Below are 19,522 nucleotides of genomic sequence, written 5' to 3'. Positions count from 1 at the left end.
TTGGTGTCCCTATGCTGAAAAGAAAAAATATGACTAGACCAATCTATCTGGACGTCAAGAGTCTTAAACCACTCAATCCCTAATAACAAGTCTACATTTTCCAGATGCATAACATAGCATTCTAGAGTATCGTTGTAGTCTTGAATCTGGATTGGAAGCATCTCCACCTCGCGATCCCAACCTTGCCTTCCCGCAGGTAGGCGTACCTCATAGGTATGGTCGCTGAGTGTCGTATCAAGACTCAATTTCTGCACAAGTTTGTAGTTAACAAAGTTATGTGAACTGCCAGGGTCTAAAAGAATGTGAATTTTATGGCCATTCACTTCTCCATAAACTCGGAGAAGATCATGCAAGCCAAATACCTTAGAATTGAACAGACAAAAAACAAGTACTAGGGCAAGAAAGTACAGTAATTGACGTACCTGTCAAAGACAACTGGTTAGTTGTCTTTGGCTTGGGTCCTGCGTTTGACTTGGTACCCTTTTGCTTCGGGCACTCATTACGCATGTGTCCTTTTTCTTCGCAGATAAAACAACGTCCTTCCTTCTTGAGCTTTAAAGCCCTAAGGAGTCGTTTCTTCTTCGCTGGTGTCGAAATTGAATTCTTCGAAGGTTGGTCCGAAGACTTTCCTTCTGTCGCGTTAGCCATACCTTTCTTTTATGCTTGTTTCCCTACTCGGTAACGGGTTTTGACTTGGAAGAGACCATCGTATCATCATAGATACGAGCTGAATGGATGGCCTCGTCCAATGTTTTACATTTGTTATTTTTAACCTGTAATCGGTACGAGTTTGGTAAACCAGCTACGAAAAACCCCAAAAGAGTAGTGGAATCCATCTTTGTAGCTTTCATTTGCAAGTCACGAAACTTCTGGAGGTAGGCCTCATAAGTGAGGTGCTGCGAGGTCATGGTCAAAGCTGAAAACCGGGCAACAACATCATAGTCATCCTCTTTCTTAGGAATTCTTTCTTGAAGATTTCTTCAAATTGTGCCCAAGTCGTTGGCTTAGGGTTGAGTTCCTTCCACCAAAGCAAAGCTTTGCCGGACAGGAAACCTGCTGCTAACTGAATCCTCTCTTCCATCATCATATGGATGAAACTGAAAGTGAACTTGCCACTTGTGTAGCCACGTGTCCACGATCTCCTTGGTTCGCTGCTTTTGCTCGCCCCCGAACGGTTCCGGAGTAATATTGGGGCCTAAAACTGAAGCCAAGGTATCCATACCCGAGAAAGTAGAGAGAGTAGTGGTCAATAGAGCGATGGAGTTCTGCAAAGCTTGCATCTGGGCTGCGATTTGTGCCTGACGTTCCATCGAAGAAGCTTCGAGAGCTACTTTGAACTCTTGGAAATCTGATTTTGACACAAAATCGTCAAAAAGATCGGCATCGGTACCTTCCGTAGCCAGCAAGCCTTCGCGTTCCACGAGGGGCTCCAACTCTGATTCTTGGGTCGACATCGTAAAGAGGGTACGTGGAGAGAAAATTCGATCTTTGCACAAGGAAAGTGCGAGCGAACTTGAGAGCTTGAGAGCTTGAAAACTTGAGAACTTGAGAGAGGTGTGGCAAGAAGCCCACTTGAGGGGGTTTATAAAGGTTTCCCAAAAGCCAAAAGCTAGGCTTAGCTTTTGCTTTGCTTTTGTGTTTTTTTTTCTTGAATAAATATATATATATATATATATATATATGGATATATATATTCTATTTTCTTAAAAAAAATAAACACCTTGGAAACCTTGGAGAGGGGTCTTTTAAAACTTTTAAAAAAAATTTAACTAAAAAAAAACGAAAGCTTTTTAAAAAAACGTAAGCTTTACTTGTTTTTTTTTTCTTCCTCCTGGAATAGCCCGTCGGCGTGCTGGCTGCTGTCGATTGAAGCTGCCGTCGCCTGAAGTGGAGTTGGTGCCTGTGTGCAGCCTGCGCATCATGGCAGCGTGCCTGGGCGCTGGCCTGGCTTGGCCTCGGCGCTGCCTGGGCTGGCTGCACAGGCCTGGCCGCCTGGCGTAGGCGCTACTGTGTAGCCTGGGCTGGCTGCGCAAGCCGCCTAGCTTGGCAGGCTTGGCTGCCTACACGGCCTAGGTTGCCTAGCTACACACCTGCCCGCCTCCATACGCACCTGCCCGTCTGCCATGTCAACAAAACTCGGCCAGCAAACCCACTCGCCAGCGAGTATGCGATCCAGCACTTCTCTCGCTCTCTCTCTCTCTCGTTCGAACCAAAAAAGCAAACGTGCTTTTTCTGTTTTCTCTCATGCGACTGCACACACAAGACTCCTCTTCCTTGCAAAGCAAGCGACCCTTCTAAACCTACCATCTCCCATCAACATGGGTGCCTTTGATGAAGAAAAAACACATACTAAATCTGAAATCTGCAGTATGCACAGAAAAAACAGCAAGTTTTTTAACACATACCGTTCTTCGACCTCATCTTCTCTACCTACCGACTTGCTCGTTCACGAGGTATGCTCTGATACCACTGTCAAATCCCCACGGATCCCCTCGTGATCGATCTTGGTTCGAAACTCGAATCCTGCAAACAAACGAACAAACAAACAAGCAAGGGGGTGCAGGCCTGACTCACCTCCCAACCATGACAGCCGTGGGCGAGCCCACAGTCTTGGCCGTCCCCACCGAGCCACGAGCTGAGCTAACTAGGTTGACGTACTGACCAATCTCCTCCTCGCGACGTCCCATACCGCCACGAAGCTACCCTCGCGGGCCTCGAGATTGCTGCCAGCCTCGGCTGCATAAAGCAGGTGCACGTCTGCACTAGATCCAGGCTCCAAGACCATAGAGCTCTCACAAACTTGCGAGACTCTCTATAATACAATAACTAACCTTGGCCACCCTTTTATAGGCTCTTGGCCGGTCATCGGGCGTCCACACTTGGGCGCCCGCCCGTCCATACTTGGGTGCCCGCCCGTTAGTATTTCCCTAACTCAGCTCGTCAATCAGCCTGCCTAGTTCCAAGCTTCCCAAGCCTCGAAACTAGTCTTGCATGCGTGTAGCACACGGTAGATACACACTGCGCACATGACAAAGAGAACCCACAAGCCTCCGTTACTGCGTACTGTCCTCAAAGATGGGAGTAGAATCTTCTCGAGAAAGCTTGGAGTTAGGATCCATCGGACCGGAAAGAGAATGGCACTTTGCAAACGTCTCCTTATAGTCAATACTCTCAATTTTAGAATACCCCTTTGCAACCAATCTGGCTTTGTGTTTGTCTAGAGAACCATTGGCGTGAAACTTGGTTTTAAAGACCCACTTGACCCCAATGACCTGCCTATGCAAAGGCCAGCCTCCACAAGCTCCCATGTACCATTTCTTTCAATGAAATCAATCTTAGCCTCCATGGTTGCTCGCCACTTAGGAAAAGCAAGAGCCTCTTTAGCTGTAGTAGGCTCATATGACTGCACCACTTTACTCATCAAGGCGAGTTTATAGGAATGACGAAGCTTGTGTAATCTTTGTGCCCGTGTCAAAGGTGCTACTAAGGAGTTAGCAAGCTGATGAAGATCAACATTTGAGAGATGAGAGTCACGAACAGTGGTTTCCAGCCATCGAAGCTTGGGGGCAATCCTCCGTCACACTAACGCAAGAGGAGTAGAAGAAGCTGAGGGTGGAGAAACTTGGGATGCAAAAGTTGATAGAATGTGCAATGGAAGAAGGGAAAGTGGAAACACAGGAGAGAGAGTGAGAGAGAGAGATGGAGAGGAAACACAGGTGAGAATCTGCTCTCAATGTCATCATCAAAAGGAACACATGTCCCGAGCAAGAGGGGAGAAGGCCTCTTATGTGAGGGACTGCAGCAAACAATGCTAAGCAAGGAGTGAAGAATGAGGGAGGTAAGCTAGCTATATATATGCCCATATGAAGGAGGCTGATCCTCCACGACTGGGAAAAATACCCAAGACTTCATAAAATGGGGAATAATATGGGAAAACTGTCACGATTGTGACTAACTCTCTTAATCTCTCCTTAATTACTCCTTAATTCCTTATTAACTGAAAGGACACCTGTGAAGGGTCACACCCTTACACATGGGTCACTATCAAAGGACATGTCTATTCATTAAAAGACACACCCCTAAGTCCAAAGGACATAGCCGTTGATTCAAGAGCCACACCCCTTCCCAGGGATGTGTCTCTTCACTTGTACCCTTTCGGCCTCTATTTAAGAAAGGCCCCTGTCTCAATGCAAACAACTCAGCTTTCCTCTTTCTAATTATCTTTAGTTCTTGTATTCAATTTTAATCATGTCTTAATAAACTAGGAAGTCCTCATAGTGGTAAGAGAGCAAACAAGCTCCAATGTGTAGGATGCCCACATCCAAAAAACCCTAACCCTAAAAATCAAAAACCCTAAATCAGCAAATTAGTTTTAGAATTAGGGATAGCAAGAGTTGTATGGAAGAATAGGAACGAATGCCTCATTTAATTTTGCCCAAATCTGCCAATTTTGCTTGATTAAGCATTTTTCCCAATCTTTTTTTCCAAAAAAAAAATGGTGGGAGTCAGAGACTCACATCAGGGTTCCATCCAAATGCTTGAAGGCTGTCCTGTGCTCTATTGGAGGTTGATAGCACTCTCTTGGTACTAAACCGTTTCTACGCAAGGGGCGCCACCCGGTCGATTATGGAAAGCCACAACCTTTCACGTTTTTATTATTATTATGTGTGACGTTTCACATAATCAACTAAGGCTTAATTAGCCTTATAAGTTAGGCTTACACGTGGCTTTACCCAACGACCCACGCAGCCGGCAGCCAGCACCTAATGGCAGCCCGACCTACGTGAAGACACCCACGGCAGCAACCAGCGCCAACGCACAAAAAAAGAAAAGAAAAGAAGGGGACCGCATGGCAGCGACCCGCGCTAACACACAAAAAAAGAAAAAAAACAGCAGGGAGAACTGACGGCCAGCGGACTAGCGCCACATGAGAGAGAAAAAAAAAGAGGGAGAGCCCACGGCCGTTTTCAGCCGGCGCCGTTGCCACCCTGCACACACCCTCAGCGGACCAGCCTGCTGCCACTTCTCTTCATCATATTCAACCTTTGACGTCGGTCTTCATTGTTTGTGCAACAACATTCATTATGGCAACTTCATTCAGGTGTGATTTTTCCATTTTCTTGGGCATAAAAATATCACATAATGTGGAGTATTAGAATATCAGAAACCCGCCATTTCATTCTTTTGCGGGCTCTCCACTTATCTAGGGCCAATATCACTTTTTACGGGTTCATGGACACACATTACCCGCTTCTCCGACGGCTTATGGCAGAGGAAACCTATGATTTCAGTTATTTACAGGATACATCCTCTCAGTCCATAGTGCCCTCTCCTACCCGTGTTTCTCTGCCAGTCTCAGCCCCTGTTCCAGTGAGTGTGCCCCCCTTTTTCGAGCCCACTCATTACCGCATTCAAATAGCCACACCGACTTCTCACCTCCGAGAATTCGACGTGTGGGTGATCCGTGTTCGTACTTCTGCACAGGATCTGTATCATTATTGTTTTATATTCAGGCGTCATCCTTATCTGGCCCTATCCTCCCCGAGTGTAGCATCATTTTTCATGAATATTACACCTATTCTGAGGACGTTAATCCATCTTCATTCACGGTGCGCCCCTCTACACCGGAGTATACACCCTTGACACGAGTAGTTGCCCCTACCCCTGTACCTTAATTACTCCTTTATCCCTTATTAACTGAAAGGACACCTGTGAAGGGTCACACCCTTACACATGGGTCACTATCAAAGGACATGTCTATTCATTAAAAGACACACCCCTAAGTCCAAAGGACATAACCGTTGATTCAAGAGCCACACCCCTTTCCAGGGATGTGTCTCTTCACTTGTACCCTTTCGGCCTCTATTTAAGAAAGGCCCCTGTCTCAATGCAAACAACTCAGCTTTCCGCTCTCTAATTATCTTTAGTTCTTGTATTCAATTTTAATCATGTCTTAATAAACTAGGAAGTCCTCACAAAAACATATGTGAGGGGTGAGCAGATTGGGAGTAGAGGGAAGAAGTGAAATAGTATCACAAAAAGATGTCAGCACATGATGTCACACCCATGACATCATTCTAGATACTAATGAGACAAAAGATAAGGTTCTTATGAACCTACAAAAAGACATTGTACTTGCATCTTTCAATCAATCAATCAAGAGCATGTGAGTTTGTGCCAAATCTGTCATGCAATCTCCTTTTCTCTCAATCTCTCATGCCGTGCAATCTCCCCTTCTCTCAATCTCTCTCTTTCTCTCTTGCTCACTCTCCATCTTCATCGCTGAATATGTAACCCTAAACCTGATCCTGCCAACACCCTTAAGTGGATGATTGAGACCCCATCGAGTGTACTGTGGATGCTCTTTGCTTCTCTCTATCTCTTCTCCTTAATCTCAGCAATTAACGCACAGCTTAACCACAATCAAGAAGCTTCCACTACAGCGCATGTAATAACATGATATTAATGGTTTATAGCAGAACTCACAACCCGTTCTGAATTTTGCAAACTAGATTACATAGTTGGCATTATAATTGCATAAGTCGCACTTGGGGAAGGCAGCTTTTCTTTACAGATTGGGCCATAATCTCTTTTTGTCAAATACTGGTTAACCTGTCCCCTGTCTCACCTAAAGCTACCTTGTACATGGCCTTAGTAGTCATGGCACATGCATCGGAGGTGTGATGCATGTGACACATGCAAACAACCATGAATCAGTCCTTACATTTGATTGAGCTTATCCCATCAATTTTTAAAAAGAAACAAAAATTCTTTTGGGATTTGGTATGTTTTTGTTCACAAGAGGATATTCATCCCTTGTATGTTTACAGTATGCTCATTGTGTCAGAGAGAGTTGTCCTTCGACAGGGAAAGCCCAGATCTTTGTTTGTTCAAAGCTCTATGGCGCTTAAGCTTGAAGTGTACAAGGTGATTATGGTATTCTATGGATGAGTTCCCGCTCTCTGTTTTCTCTGAAGAAACCCTTTTGGGCTTTGGTGTGTCTTTGTTCACAAGAAAATATTTGTCAATTGTGTATGCACAGTATGGTCAGTGGCGTACATATTATTTTCTGGGCAGTTTGTGTATCAGATCAGAGATAATTCCTTGGTGGACGACCGGAAAATACAGCTCTTTGTTTGTATTAAGATTTGTAGGAAAACATGGAAAGAGACCCTTGTTTGTTAGATGACAATGAAGACGCGATCATTTTTGGCATGAGTGCTTCAGTACAAATGTGTGCGTGCTTATGTAATGAGTGGTGGACACACTCTTGAGATTTTCGTTATGTTACTGGATGGTTTGTCCGAAATGGCTTCTTCACTCCGGTGATTTGATCTGATGCTGAAAGATTATGTAAGGTTCGATTGTGATGTTGATTTTTGGTTTTGTTGTTTCTTTCTTTTTTCGCTTTCACAGAAAGAGAAGAAAAAGGCTGCTGATTTACAAGAGAAATTGGGAAAGCTATTATCTCAGAAGGATAAGCTTGATGGTCTTAAGGAGGGCTTGAGTGGACAGCTCATAGAGTTGGAACGCGTGAAGAGCTTAACTGAAGATGAGAAGAAAAAGCTGGAGTCCCTTCTCCAAGACAAGGAAAATGAGATCAGTGACTTGAAAGGCAAACTTACTCTCTTGGAGAAGAAAGAGGAAGAGCTGAAACTAATGAAGGATGAGATTGCCCAGAAGGATGTTAAGATCGAGAACCTAAAAGCACAGCTGAGAGCGGCGCAAGGGTTGGCATTGGCTGGGCATTCCAATGGAACACTTGACACAAATTTGGAAAATTTGAGTCTGAGTGGAGATGAAGGAGACAAGGGAGGGCATGAAGGTGGGGATAGCAAAGGGCAAGACTCTAGTGCTGAAAAAGAGGGGGACTCCACACACAGAAAAAGAGTAACTATAGAGACCAAAGAAGAAAAAGAGGAACTGGCAGGTGAAGTTAGAGCTAATGTCGAGGAAGAGAGTGAGGAGAAAGATGACATGTCTAGTGAAAAGATAAGTGCACTGCCGAACACGGACAATGATGAAGACTCGAGGGTTGGTGAAAGGGAAGAAGAAACTTCATCAAATGAAGATACAGGTGAAGAGGAGAAAGCCCACGAAGAAGAGGAGACAGATGACCAACCGGATGTAGATATGGAAGTTCTCAGTAAGGCAGACCTTGAAGAGAACGAGATGGCAAGCATGGAGTAGAGAACTGTACGTACACATGGGAAGTATACCGATGACTTTGCAAGCTGAGGGTTGAAAAGCGACTGCTGTAATTTTTATAAGCAATGCAGAGATGTTGCTTCTACTCTGCGACATATCACATTATGTAACATTTCCTTAAAGGTGGTTACTACTTTTGAGGTTAGAGACAAAGCATTAATCAACTCAACTTTCTGTGCTCTTATAGCAAGAATTACTTTTTTAGTCTATTCTTGACAACTATACGTAGGCATGTTCTGCAATAAACTTTGGCATTATCCAAACTTAACGATAGATTTATTTTGGGACAATACCACACTACACACCACCACCCAATTCCCTTCCAAGTGTTACAACCCCATGGATCTCCTAAACGCGAAACACAAGTGATTAATACAAACTGCTAACCCTAAACCCCAATTCCCTTCCAAGTGTTACAACCCCACGGATCTCCTAAACACGGAACACATGTGATTAATACTAACCCTGCCCCCCCCCCCCCCCCCCCCCCCCCCGTGTGGTGGGGAGGGGGGGGGGGGGGGGGGAAGGGCACACTCTCTCTTTGTGATCAATAGTTAAATTATTGTGTGAATGCCCAAAAAGGGTCATTTTGACATATTTGTTCAAACATCACTAATGCAAGTGTGTAATGCTTAATTGGAGCTCTTTTCCTACTCCTTATAGGTGGATAAGTGTTGCTCTGTTCACAACTCAGTATAACGTTGGGACAGGACTTGTCTTTGGCTTCTTGTGTCTTTTGTACATATAGGAAAACAAGGAAAAAAACCAAGTTGGTTTAACTTTGACAATTTTTGTGTTCATGACTAAGCACGACATTTCATTTTGGAGTGAAGTTAACAGTCTCCGAGTTCTGACGAGTATGCTTTTGATCCAAACTTTACGAGTGAACTAGGGAATGAAGATTCAATGCTAATGTCTAAAAGCGGATGGGAAACAGAAACTACAACTAAAAATGATGTTGAAAGTGAGACATATATGATTTCACTTGAGGAGCCTATGAAAGTTTGGCTATATTTTTCAATTAAAAATAAATAAATAGAAAAAAGTAGTACTTAGTCCTAGAGCTAGTCACAACATCGGATTCGAGGAAACTTGGGTATCTTCGGGACAACCCACAATGAACCTTGGAAACATTGTTGTAATAGATTCTAGTGGGGAATACATTGAAATTTGGGTCTATTTCACTAAAATTTGGGTCTATTTCACTATTCACATTGAGGGAATAAACATGGAATGTGAGTTTCATGTTACTCTTGATGACCAGAAGGAAATCATCTTTAGTGGCCTTTAGATAAGTAATTCTCAGTGTTAGTATACACTCAATGCCTGCCTCTCAGCATGTATCTCACATCAATGTTTGGTGCGCATTTGTAAAGGCTCCCATTATGGGGAGAAGCTATTGGTGCATGTGCCTTTGGTGGGAACCTCGACTTAGACTCCGATGAGGTCATTATTGTGACCATTGATGGTTGGAGTTGGTCGGAGGTGAAAGCGTTAGCTTGGGCCCACGGCAGCTCACCGGTTTGGGGCTCCTAAGGAGGCGAGCCAGGAGGCCCCTTGGTGGGGGTTTGGGATAGGAGTCCCCGGCCCGACGGTAGGGGTTCATTAGTAGTGGGCGGTGGTCAGTTGGTCGTGTTTTGAGAGCAATGACCGTGTCTATGTTGCATAACTGCCTCTATTGTTTATACGCACCTACCACACCACCTGCTATATATGGACATATAGTTATCACAAGGTAAGGCATCCAATGCTTGTGAGTATCCACATCCTGTACACGTAGTATTTTCTCCGCTGTGCTATATAATTATACTCAGTACTCTATTGACCAATCAATACAAATTGTTATCTTAGGACACCCAAGTTATTGTTGATGACCTTTAGGAAATCATCTTTAGTGGCCTTTGGATAAGTAGTTCTCAATACTCTATTGATCAATCAATAGAGTATTGTTGATGACCTTTAGGAAATCATCTTTAGTGGCCTTTGGATAAGTAGTTCTCAATACTCTATTGATCAATCAATACAAATTGTTACCTTACGACACCTAGGTTACTCTTGATGACCTTAAGGAAATCGTCTTGGGTGGCCTTTGGATAAGTAGTTCTCAATACTCTATCGACCAATCAATGCAGATTGTTATCGTAGGACACAGTGCGATTACATTCACGCTGTTATGAGAAGAGGAGCCATTGACAAAAAATGGAGCTTGAATCTCTAATGCCTGGAATTGAATTTACTAATGGAATTGAATCTCTAATGCCTGGAATTGAATTTACTAATCTAAATCTTCACGTTGGAATTGAAGTCTTCATGTTAATCAAAATGATGCAAGCCGCAACTTTACCTGTGGCGTGACCATAATCTCATAACCTTCTTAGAAATCTAGGATTTAATAGGCTCACCTACACTACAAGCTCATCCCAAAGGAATTCCTTCACAATGGACATGAATATGTTATGTTTGGGGTACTTTGAACAAATAATCTTTATGCAAACTAACCCCTAGAATTGCAAGTTCTTTGTGCTTGTTGATGAGTCTGCATTGAAAACATATTTAATTTTGGGATGTGAATGGATTATTGCTGCCCAAGTTAGAGTCTGCTTCACCAATACATATTTGATTGTGGGATGTGAATGGATTATTGCTGCCCAAGTTAAAGTATGCCTCACTAATACATATTTAATTCTAGGATGTGAATGGATTAGTGCCGCCCAAGTTAAAGTATGCATCACCAATTCATTCACCTTAAAGCTCGACACCATTTTGTGACAATGAAGATCTAACACTGAGTGACCTCTATGAAGCTCAAAACAAAACACTACTAGCTTCCTCCCAGAAAGCTCCTCTACTTAAGGACCTATCTTCTCCATCAACAATCCTCTTAAAAAAATCCACTCTCCCTTTCAACTCAACCACACTACAAAGCAACATGCTCCTACCTCTAGCTCAATAACCTTTGAGTCTGCAACCATTCCTTAACATGTCCCACCAATCCTATTGAAAACCAACAATAAAGATTAAATCTTGATTGTTGAAACCAACAATAAATATCAAATCTTACTTTGGCAAGGGTAACCATGCAAAACCCTCAACATCAATAGACCCTCTTCCCAAGAGTATAGCCTCTCCAATAACTACATCTGAATCAAAGCCTACCCTCTACATCAAAAGCCCCCCATGATACAACCTCTACTCCAAGAACCTCTCTTCGACCAACCTCACCGGCGGAGGAGAAAAGGGTTTTTACCAATAAAACCTCTACTCCAAGAACCTCTCTTCGACCAAGCTCACCAAAGGAGAAAAAGGTTTTTATCAATAAAACTTCGTCATCACCAATTCCTCTTGTAAACACTCTTAAGGCATCGATGATAACACAAAAAGTCATCACTGCAACTAACAAAGGTAAACACAACCTCAACATCAACTCTGTTGTTTTGCAAACACAAGCCTCATCAGTCAATGTTGTTCCCAAAGCCACAAACAAGAGTGCTTCCTTTTGTAAGCTCATGCCAAGAAAGAAATCAAACCTTCAATTCCACCAAAGAAGTCAAGTCCACCACAAAAATCATTTTGCAATCTCATGGCAAGAAAGAAACCAAACCTTCAACTCCACTAAAGAAGGCAACTCCACCACAAAATCATTGTCTAGATATCTATAAAGTATCAAAGATAGATGGGAAAACAACTTCCTTGTAGCTCAACGCTACTACAAGAGTGGGAATCCAATTTGACTAGCTGGCCATGCGGCTGTGCACTCAAATCTTAAAAGTCTAGAAAGAAGGGTACCAAACAACTATTTTATAAAAAATCATAAGATCCCACTGACAACAACCTCTAGAAAGAAGAGTACCAAACAACTATTTTATAAAAAATCATAAGATCCCACTGACAACAACCTCTACCAACTGGGTTCCAAAGAACTTGGCTACAAGCTTTGGGATACTATGAAGATAATATTGAAGTGTGGATTCCAAAGAAAGACTACACAAAAGAAAAAACCTCAACACAATAATGGCACCAACTCCCAATCCAAAAGGTTTAGAAAAGATGGGTGCCCACATGCCTGCTACATGCTCAAGGGTATATTTAAGGTAATTTCTTCATATGGGTGCCTTAGTGATAAGAGCACAAGAGTCTCCTCACATGGTGTGGAGGCCAAATTAGCAGCAAGAAAAACATAAGAACTCTCTCCCAAAAATGGAGGAACCAAAAGAACCTGCTTACACTCAACTCAAAACAAGGACAACCACCGACATGTAAACTTGCTTACACTCAACTCAAACAAGGGCAACCACTAAAATAGATAAACTTGCCTATACTACCTCACCACTTGTTGATAAGGGGAAACTCCAAGCTTTAGGACACATGGACCCACCCTCTCAAAAAGGAGGGTAGCTATAAGAAGACAAATTAGGTGTGCACATAAGAACCTATCAAAGTGTCTATGGTACTTTGGTCCATGTTGAATTTTACAAAGGCTAAATGAGATAATCTACACATTATAATTAGCAAGTTAGGACTAGTGAGAATGTCTCTCCAAGGATAAGGAGTTCTATTTAATTTAAGGCCCAAGTTATATTTAGTGTAAATGGGATTTCAAACTTTGGTGAAGCACAAGTTTATAAGGTACTTTGGGCATTTCAACTCATCCTTTGAATTTTTAAGTAAGATACTCTTTGATGACTATGGATAGGATTCTAAATCTCAAGTCAAAACACATTTACCAGATCAAGTGTGTGACATTAGATGTTGTATATGTGGACCTACCCTCACTCTTACAAAGTTTTGATACCATTAGACCATATTTGGTTGCAATGTGCATTGTAAAGACCTAATTTTCCATCCCTTAAAAATTGGGCCTTTCCAGTGCACATTGTAACCAAAAAAGGTCCCATGGTGCTGTAGCTTTGCAAGAGTGAAGGTGGGGACAATATATACACTCTTACAGAGTTTGGTCACCATCGAACAAAATTTGGTTGTAATAAGCATTAGAAAGGCCAAATTCCAATGTGTTGTGGCCTTAGAGAGACCCCTGAAATTTGGGTCTTTCCAATCCACATTGCACACAAATGTAGTGCAATGGTGACCAAAGTTTGTAAGAGTGAGGGTTGGCTCCATATATAAACTCTTGTAAAGTTTGATTACCATTGGACCATATTTGGTTACAATGTGTATTGGAAAGGTCCAATTTTCAATGTGTTGTGGTCTTAGAGAGCTCCCTAAAAATTGGGCCTTTCAATGCACATTACAACCAAATGTAGTCTGATTGTAAACCAAACTTTGCAAGAGTGAGGTTAGGGTCCAGATAAACACTCTTGCAAAGTTTGGTCACCATATGACCACATTTGGTTACAATGTTCATTGGAAGGACCCAATTTTCAATGTGTTGTCGCCTTAGCTAGCTCCCTGAAAATTGGGCCCTTCCACGCACATTGCAACAAAATGTGAGCCAATGGTGACCAAAATTTACAAGAGTGAGTGTGGGGTCCACATAGACATTTTTGTAAAGTTTGGTCATCACATAACCACATTTGGTTGTTGCAATCTGCATTGGAAAGGTCCAATTTTCAATTTGTGGCTCTAGAGAGCACCTTGAAAATTGGGCCTTTCCACAGACATTGCAAGAAAATATGGTCCGATGGTGAAAAAACTTTCTAAGAGTGTATATGTGGACTCCGCTATCACTCTTGAAAATTTTGGTCACTATCAGACCATATTTGGTTGCAATGTGCATTGGAAAGGCCCTATTTTTAATGGATTGTAGCCTTAGAGAGCCTCCTGAAAATTGGGCCTTTGGCATGCGCATTGTAGAAAAATGTGGTCTGATGGTGACAAAACTTTGCAAGAGTGCATATGTGGACCTTACCCTCACTCTTGCAAAGTTTGGTCATCATCGGACAATATTTAGTTACAATGTGTGTTGGAAAGGTCCATTTTTCAGGGGGCTCTCTAATGCCACAATCCATTAAAAAATGTGTTCCGATGGTGAAAAAACTTTAGAAGCGTGTATATGTGGACCTCAAACTCAATCTTGCAAAGTTTGGTCACCATCATACCATATTTGGTCGCAATGTGCATTGGAAAGGCTCAATTGTCAATGTGTTGTCAATGTGCATTGGAAAGGCTCAATTGTCAATGTGCATTGGAAAGCCTCAATTGTCAATGTGTTGTGGCAGGGTTGTGGCCTTCGATGGTGATAAAACTTTGTAAGCATGTGTATATGGACCCTATCCTCACTGCTACAAAGTTTGGTCATTATATTAGACCACATGTTTTTGTAACGTGCATTGGAAATGCCCAATTTTTAATATGTTGTGGCCTTACAGAGCCCCCTGAAAATTGGGCCTTTCTAATGTACATTGCAACCAAATGTGGTTCGATGGTTACCAAACTTTTCAAGAGTGTATATGTGGACCCTACCCTCAACCTTGAAAATTTTGGTTACACCATCAAGCCATATTTGGTTGCAATGTGCATTGGAAAGGCCCAATTTTCACTGTGTTGTGGCCTTAGAGAGCCCATTGAAAATTGGGCCTTTGACACGTACATTGCACACAAATGTGGTCGGATGGTGACAAAACTTTTGAAGAGTGTATATATGGACCCTACCCTCACTCTTGCAAAGTTTGGTCACCATTAGACCACATTTGGTTGCAATGTATGTGCATTGGAAAGGCAAAATTTTCAATGTGTTGTGGCCTTAGAAAGCCCCCTAAAAATTGGACCACATTTGGTTACAATGTCTGTTTGAAAGGCCAAATTTTCAAGGGGCTCTCTAAGGCCACAACACATTGAAAACTTTCCAATGCACATTGCAACCAAATGTGGTCCTATGAAGACCAAACTTTGCAAAAATGTATATGTGGACCCCACACTCAGACTTTCCAATGAACATTGTAACCAAATGTGGTCCTATAGCAACTAAACTTCGCAAGGGTGACCCCAATCTCACTCTTTCAAAGTTTAGTTCACCATCGGATCACATTTGGTTATAATGTGCATTGGAAAGGCCTAATTTTTAGGGGGCACTCTAAGACCACAACACATTGAAAATTGGGCCTTTCCAGTGCACATCACAACCAAATGTGGTCTGATGGGGGGTAATCAAACTTTGCAAGAGTGTATATATGGACCCAACCCTCACTCTTACAAAGTTTGGTAACCATTGGATCACATTTGTGTGTAATGTGCATTGGAAAGGCCCAATTTTCAGGGGGCTCTCTAAGGCTACAACATATTGGAATTTGGCCTTTCCAATGCACATTGCAACCAAATTTCATCCGATGTAGGTGCCAAAGGCCCAATTTTTAAGGGGCTCTCTAAGGCCACAACACATTGAAAATTGGGCCTTTCCAATGCTCATTACAACCCAATATAGTCTGATGGTGACCAAACTTTGCAAGAGTGATGGTGGGGACCACATATACACTCTTGCAAAGTTTTATCACCATCAGACAACATTTGGTTGTAATGTGCATTGGAAAGGCCCAATTTTCAGGGGGCTCTCTAAGTCTTGACTTTGCAAGAGTGTGGGTGGGGTCCACATATACACTCTTACAATCGGACCACATTTGTGTGCAATGTGTATGCCAAAGGCCTAATTTTTCAGAGGGCTCTCTAAGGCCACAACACATTGAAAACTAGGCCTTTCCGATGCACATTATAACCAAATATGATTTGATGGTGACCAAACTTTGCAAGAGTGAGGGTGGGGTTCACAAATACTCTCTTGAAAAGTTGAATCACCATCAGACCACATTTGGCTGCAATGTGCATTGGAAAGGCCCAATTTTCAATGTGTTGTGGCCGTAGAGAGCCCCCTAAAAATTGGACCTTTCCAACACATTGTAACCAAATGTGGTCCGATGGTTATTAAACTTTATAAATCTGTATATATGGACCTCACCCTCACTCTTGCAAAGTTTGGTTACCATCGGAGTACATTTGAATGTAATGTGTGGGCCAAAGGTCCAATTTCAAGGGGGCTCTCTAAGGCCATGACACACTGAAAACTGGTGATCAGCATTTGCAAGTGTGTATATACGGATCCTACCCTCACTCTTAGAAAGTTTGGTCACCGTCTGAGCAATTCAAGAATTCTGTAAGGTCCTAAGACTCGAAGCCTTAGTTTCTTCTTTCCTTTCTTGATGTTATACATTGACACCATATCACCTACGTGGAACTTACACTTTTTGATATTGGAATCAAACCAACGTTTTCATCGGCAATTCTTTGTCCACATTTCAATCACCGCATATAGTCATTCTTCATCCAACTTTTCCAATTCAACCAATCGTTTCAAAAGGTTGTGAGCCACAAGATTTGCGTCTTGGGCTTCATGATACAATGGTTATACATTCATACATATAGATGCCATCATGTAATCTGGGCGTCATTGCCATCTAGCTCGATTGTTGCTTGCATCGACTCTTTAACTGCACGTGCATCCAATTTGGCTTGCATGGAGGGGCATCTACCCTTAACTGTAGCAATGAAGGAGGTGCCAACTTGATTGTCATCCATTGTTTTGCGCTTCTTCCTGTTGATCCCTTTCTCAATGAAAGACTTTGCTCTCTTCAAGCTATTCCCAAAGCCATCTCTAGTTCGTACAAAAGACTTTGCAAGCTCAATGCCCTCCTCTCTTTGTGCTTTCAATGTATGTAGTTGCCCAAGTGTCTTCTTCATGCTAGTGGTAGCCTCATGAATAAGCTCGGCATCATCCTGCACAAAATCCACAAGTTGTTGGAAAGTGTCATGTAAATGATTCAAGCTTGACCTATGTGTAGACTTTGAAGATGCATCCTCACAATTGTGCCCTTCCTCCAAGCTCGCATCATCCTCAAGTGGCACTCCGATGTTGAGGTCATCAGGCTTAATCTCAAGTAGTCTCCTGGGGACCATCTCCAAGGCACTATCTTCATACATGCTCACACAATGTGACACCATACCTTGCTCCTGAACACCGGCCATGAGCATCACCTTGATTTGATGCTTGCATATGTTGCCAAGCTCGGACCAATGGCATGTACAACATGCCCATTGACAATCTGAGTTGTAGACAGTGTACACTTGGTTTGGATTGGACAGGCTTCGAACATAAGCATCTGCCTTCATGTTGCTACCAATGAATGACACATAATCATCTGGAATTTTGAGAGCTCGTTCACGCGAGCTCTCCACTACCTTCTCAATGGCATTGTTTCTCTTAAATCCCCCTTCCTTCACAACTTGTATGTACCAATAATGAGGTACACAAGCTGTGGTTAGCTTGTAAAGAAGCCAATCCACTCGACGCCCCACCATTTTCTTAGAAGATCCTAGAAATCTGTACTTCAAAACTCCATGGTACGCCTCGATTGCACCATTCGTGTCTTGATTGGAATGTGGCAATGTCCTTGTCGCACGCACCCACATGTCTAACATGATGAAGACTTGTAAGCATATATGACCATAAGAGAACATAACACATTGGGAACACATTGAAGCAAGAAAAATAGCTCATAGTTACCTATTTTAGGCTGCCACTGCATTTCAAAGTAGTGGAGGAACTCCTTCTCACTTTGAAAATCTTCCTTGAACTTGCATATCATTTCCCTAGCTTCATCCTTGGTGAGCTCATATGAAGACGAGGACCCTCCCCGCATATTCATGATGTTACCAAGCATCCGAAACATGGCCGCACGTGTTGGCCAATCTTTCACCTTTCGAATGAGGTGTTTTAGCCAACACCTACGTACATGCCATAAGCACAAGTACACCGGCAAATTGAAAACGACCCTAAGAGTACAAATCCAAGTATTGAGGGTACAAATCCAAGCAATGGTCATAAAGCATTGTCCAAGCACCATGCATTATGTTAGGAAAATTACCTCAGTGCATCAATTTCCCTCTCCGCATCATCCACCATGACAGCATTTGGCTGCCACGATTTATGGTGATCAAGCATGCGATCTCGAAACTTTGTCAACCAATATCGCACAGCCTCAAAGGTGGCACTTGAGGCAAGAACCCACGCAATTGGGATGCCATTGCGATGTGTGTCAAATACGAGAATTGTATACAAATGGAACTACATCATTTTAGGTATAGTAAGTACAAGTACCTTGACTTGAACATGGCAGAAAACAGACAAGAATTGAAGCATACCTTGTACTTGTTCGTTCCAAATGTGGAGTCCACAGCCAACAAATTTCCATTTTCGAACTTGTCACAAATCTCTCTTTGCCATGGGGTTTGGATCCCTAAAAAGAATTCCTTCTGTACTTGAAGATTTTGCTCCTGGTAAACAAATATCATATCCGCATTTTGTGTACACCATCGCCTTGTACTCTCTGCATCATCATCATGTAGTTGATATGTCTCCATAGCATGTTTCCTTTCAATATTGAGTATATCTTGGAGCAATAAGTAGTCATCCCTCACCATTGGACATTTGGGCTCTTTGCTTTGTCGTATATGCAAACTTTGAATGTGTGCATCGAAAACTTGTTGTGGAGTAAAGCCCTTGAACAACAAGTTAGAAACCCAAACTTTTTTTTTCCAATGAAATCCATGGAGAGAGGAGAAGAAGGGTGTTTCCCTCATTCTTACAAGGCTCCCCATGGCAGATGATATCTTCTTTATTTGTGTGAAAGGGATTAATATAAGATATAACTGCGATGCTAGGATCCAAGTATAGACGATTCACCATGAAATGGCATTGACACCCTCGAATGCGCTGTCCTGCTACCTTGGGTGGCCGCCTTGGCTTAGTCTCTTTCTTGATCAAATTGGCATTTAATTTGGTAGAGGCTTTTACGCTGTCTTCATTGATGGTAGGACAACCATGTAACTCCCCATCGTCAAGCTCATTTTCATGCACATTACTCTTGCACTCTACATCTTTTCCACCCGATTGTTCATGCACATGGCATACACGTTTGTAGCACAACGTGTCCCAAAAGCACACCAATATCTATTGGCAATGATAATTGGGTATAAGTCTAAAGCCTTGCATGCTAATCATTTAAATAAGGTAATGGAAAATAAACACTTACATGGTGCTCTCAAGCCATGAATCCTTGAATGGCCGTATTAGCGAGCCTGGTGTGCGATGATGGTGGGAGTACCTCGTAAACGTTGTAGGGAAGTCAGGATTTTGTGCTTCTCTGTTCACAAACTCGCCAACATGAGCCCATGGAATACGAGCTTCCCTTTGCACTTTGTACTTCGACCTTTCATTGTGTACCAGTCTCCATTGTATTCCGGAAACATCAAAAAGACCATGCGTGGGAACAGGGGTGCCCATCGATTGCTAAATGAGCTAAAATAAACC

At 42.6% G+C, this 19,522-nt stretch overlaps 2 protein-coding genes across 2 annotated transcripts in view; one reads left to right on the top strand and one right to left on the bottom strand.

Moving 5' to 3' along the window:
* Positions 1-8,398, top strand: part of LOC147603145 (uncharacterized) — a 62,919-nt gene extending 54,521 nt beyond the window's left edge. The window contains exon 2 of the mRNA XM_086797085.1: positions 7,417-8,398. Coding sequence (XP_086653211.1) covers positions 7,417-8,190 — 774 coding nt within the window. The 3' untranslated portion in view covers positions 8,191-8,398. The remainder of the gene's footprint in view (positions 1-7,416) is intronic.
* An 8,186-nt stretch (positions 8,399-16,584) lies between these two features.
* On the bottom strand, positions 16,585-18,892 carry LOC147603144 (uncharacterized). Its single transcript, XM_086797436.1, has 5 exons — positions 18,631-18,892; positions 18,355-18,539; positions 18,078-18,277; positions 17,717-17,985; positions 16,585-17,624 (listed from the first exon to the last, which is right to left on the bottom strand). The coding sequence occupies exons 1-5, from the start codon at positions 18,638-18,640 to the stop codon at positions 16,585-16,587; spliced, it is 1,704 nt and encodes a 567-aa protein (XP_086653562.1). The 5' UTR covers positions 18,641-18,892.
* Positions 18,893-19,522: the final 630 nt, after the last annotated feature.

Source organism: Cibotium barometz, chromosome 65, assembly GCF_041138505.1.
Source record: "Cibotium barometz isolate CiBa-2024 chromosome 65, ASM4113850v1, whole genome shotgun sequence".
NCBI classification, from domain to species: Eukaryota; Viridiplantae; Streptophyta; class Polypodiopsida; order Cyatheales; family Cibotiaceae; genus Cibotium; species Cibotium barometz.
Note: the sequence above shows the minus strand (reverse complement) of the source record. Positions and strands in the feature narration are given on the sequence as shown.

Excerpts from the sequence above, each read along its gene's own strand:
- LOC147603144 (XM_086797436.1), bottom strand. Across the intron at positions 17,986-18,077 it reads AGGGAAATTGATGCACTGAG|GGTCGTTTTCAATTTGCCGG; the intron begins GTAATTTTCCTA and ends TTGTACTCTTAG. Across the intron at positions 17,625-17,716 it reads GCAGTGGCAGCCTAAAATAG|ACATGTGGGTGCGTGCGACA; the intron begins GTAACTATGAGC and ends TCATCATGTTAG.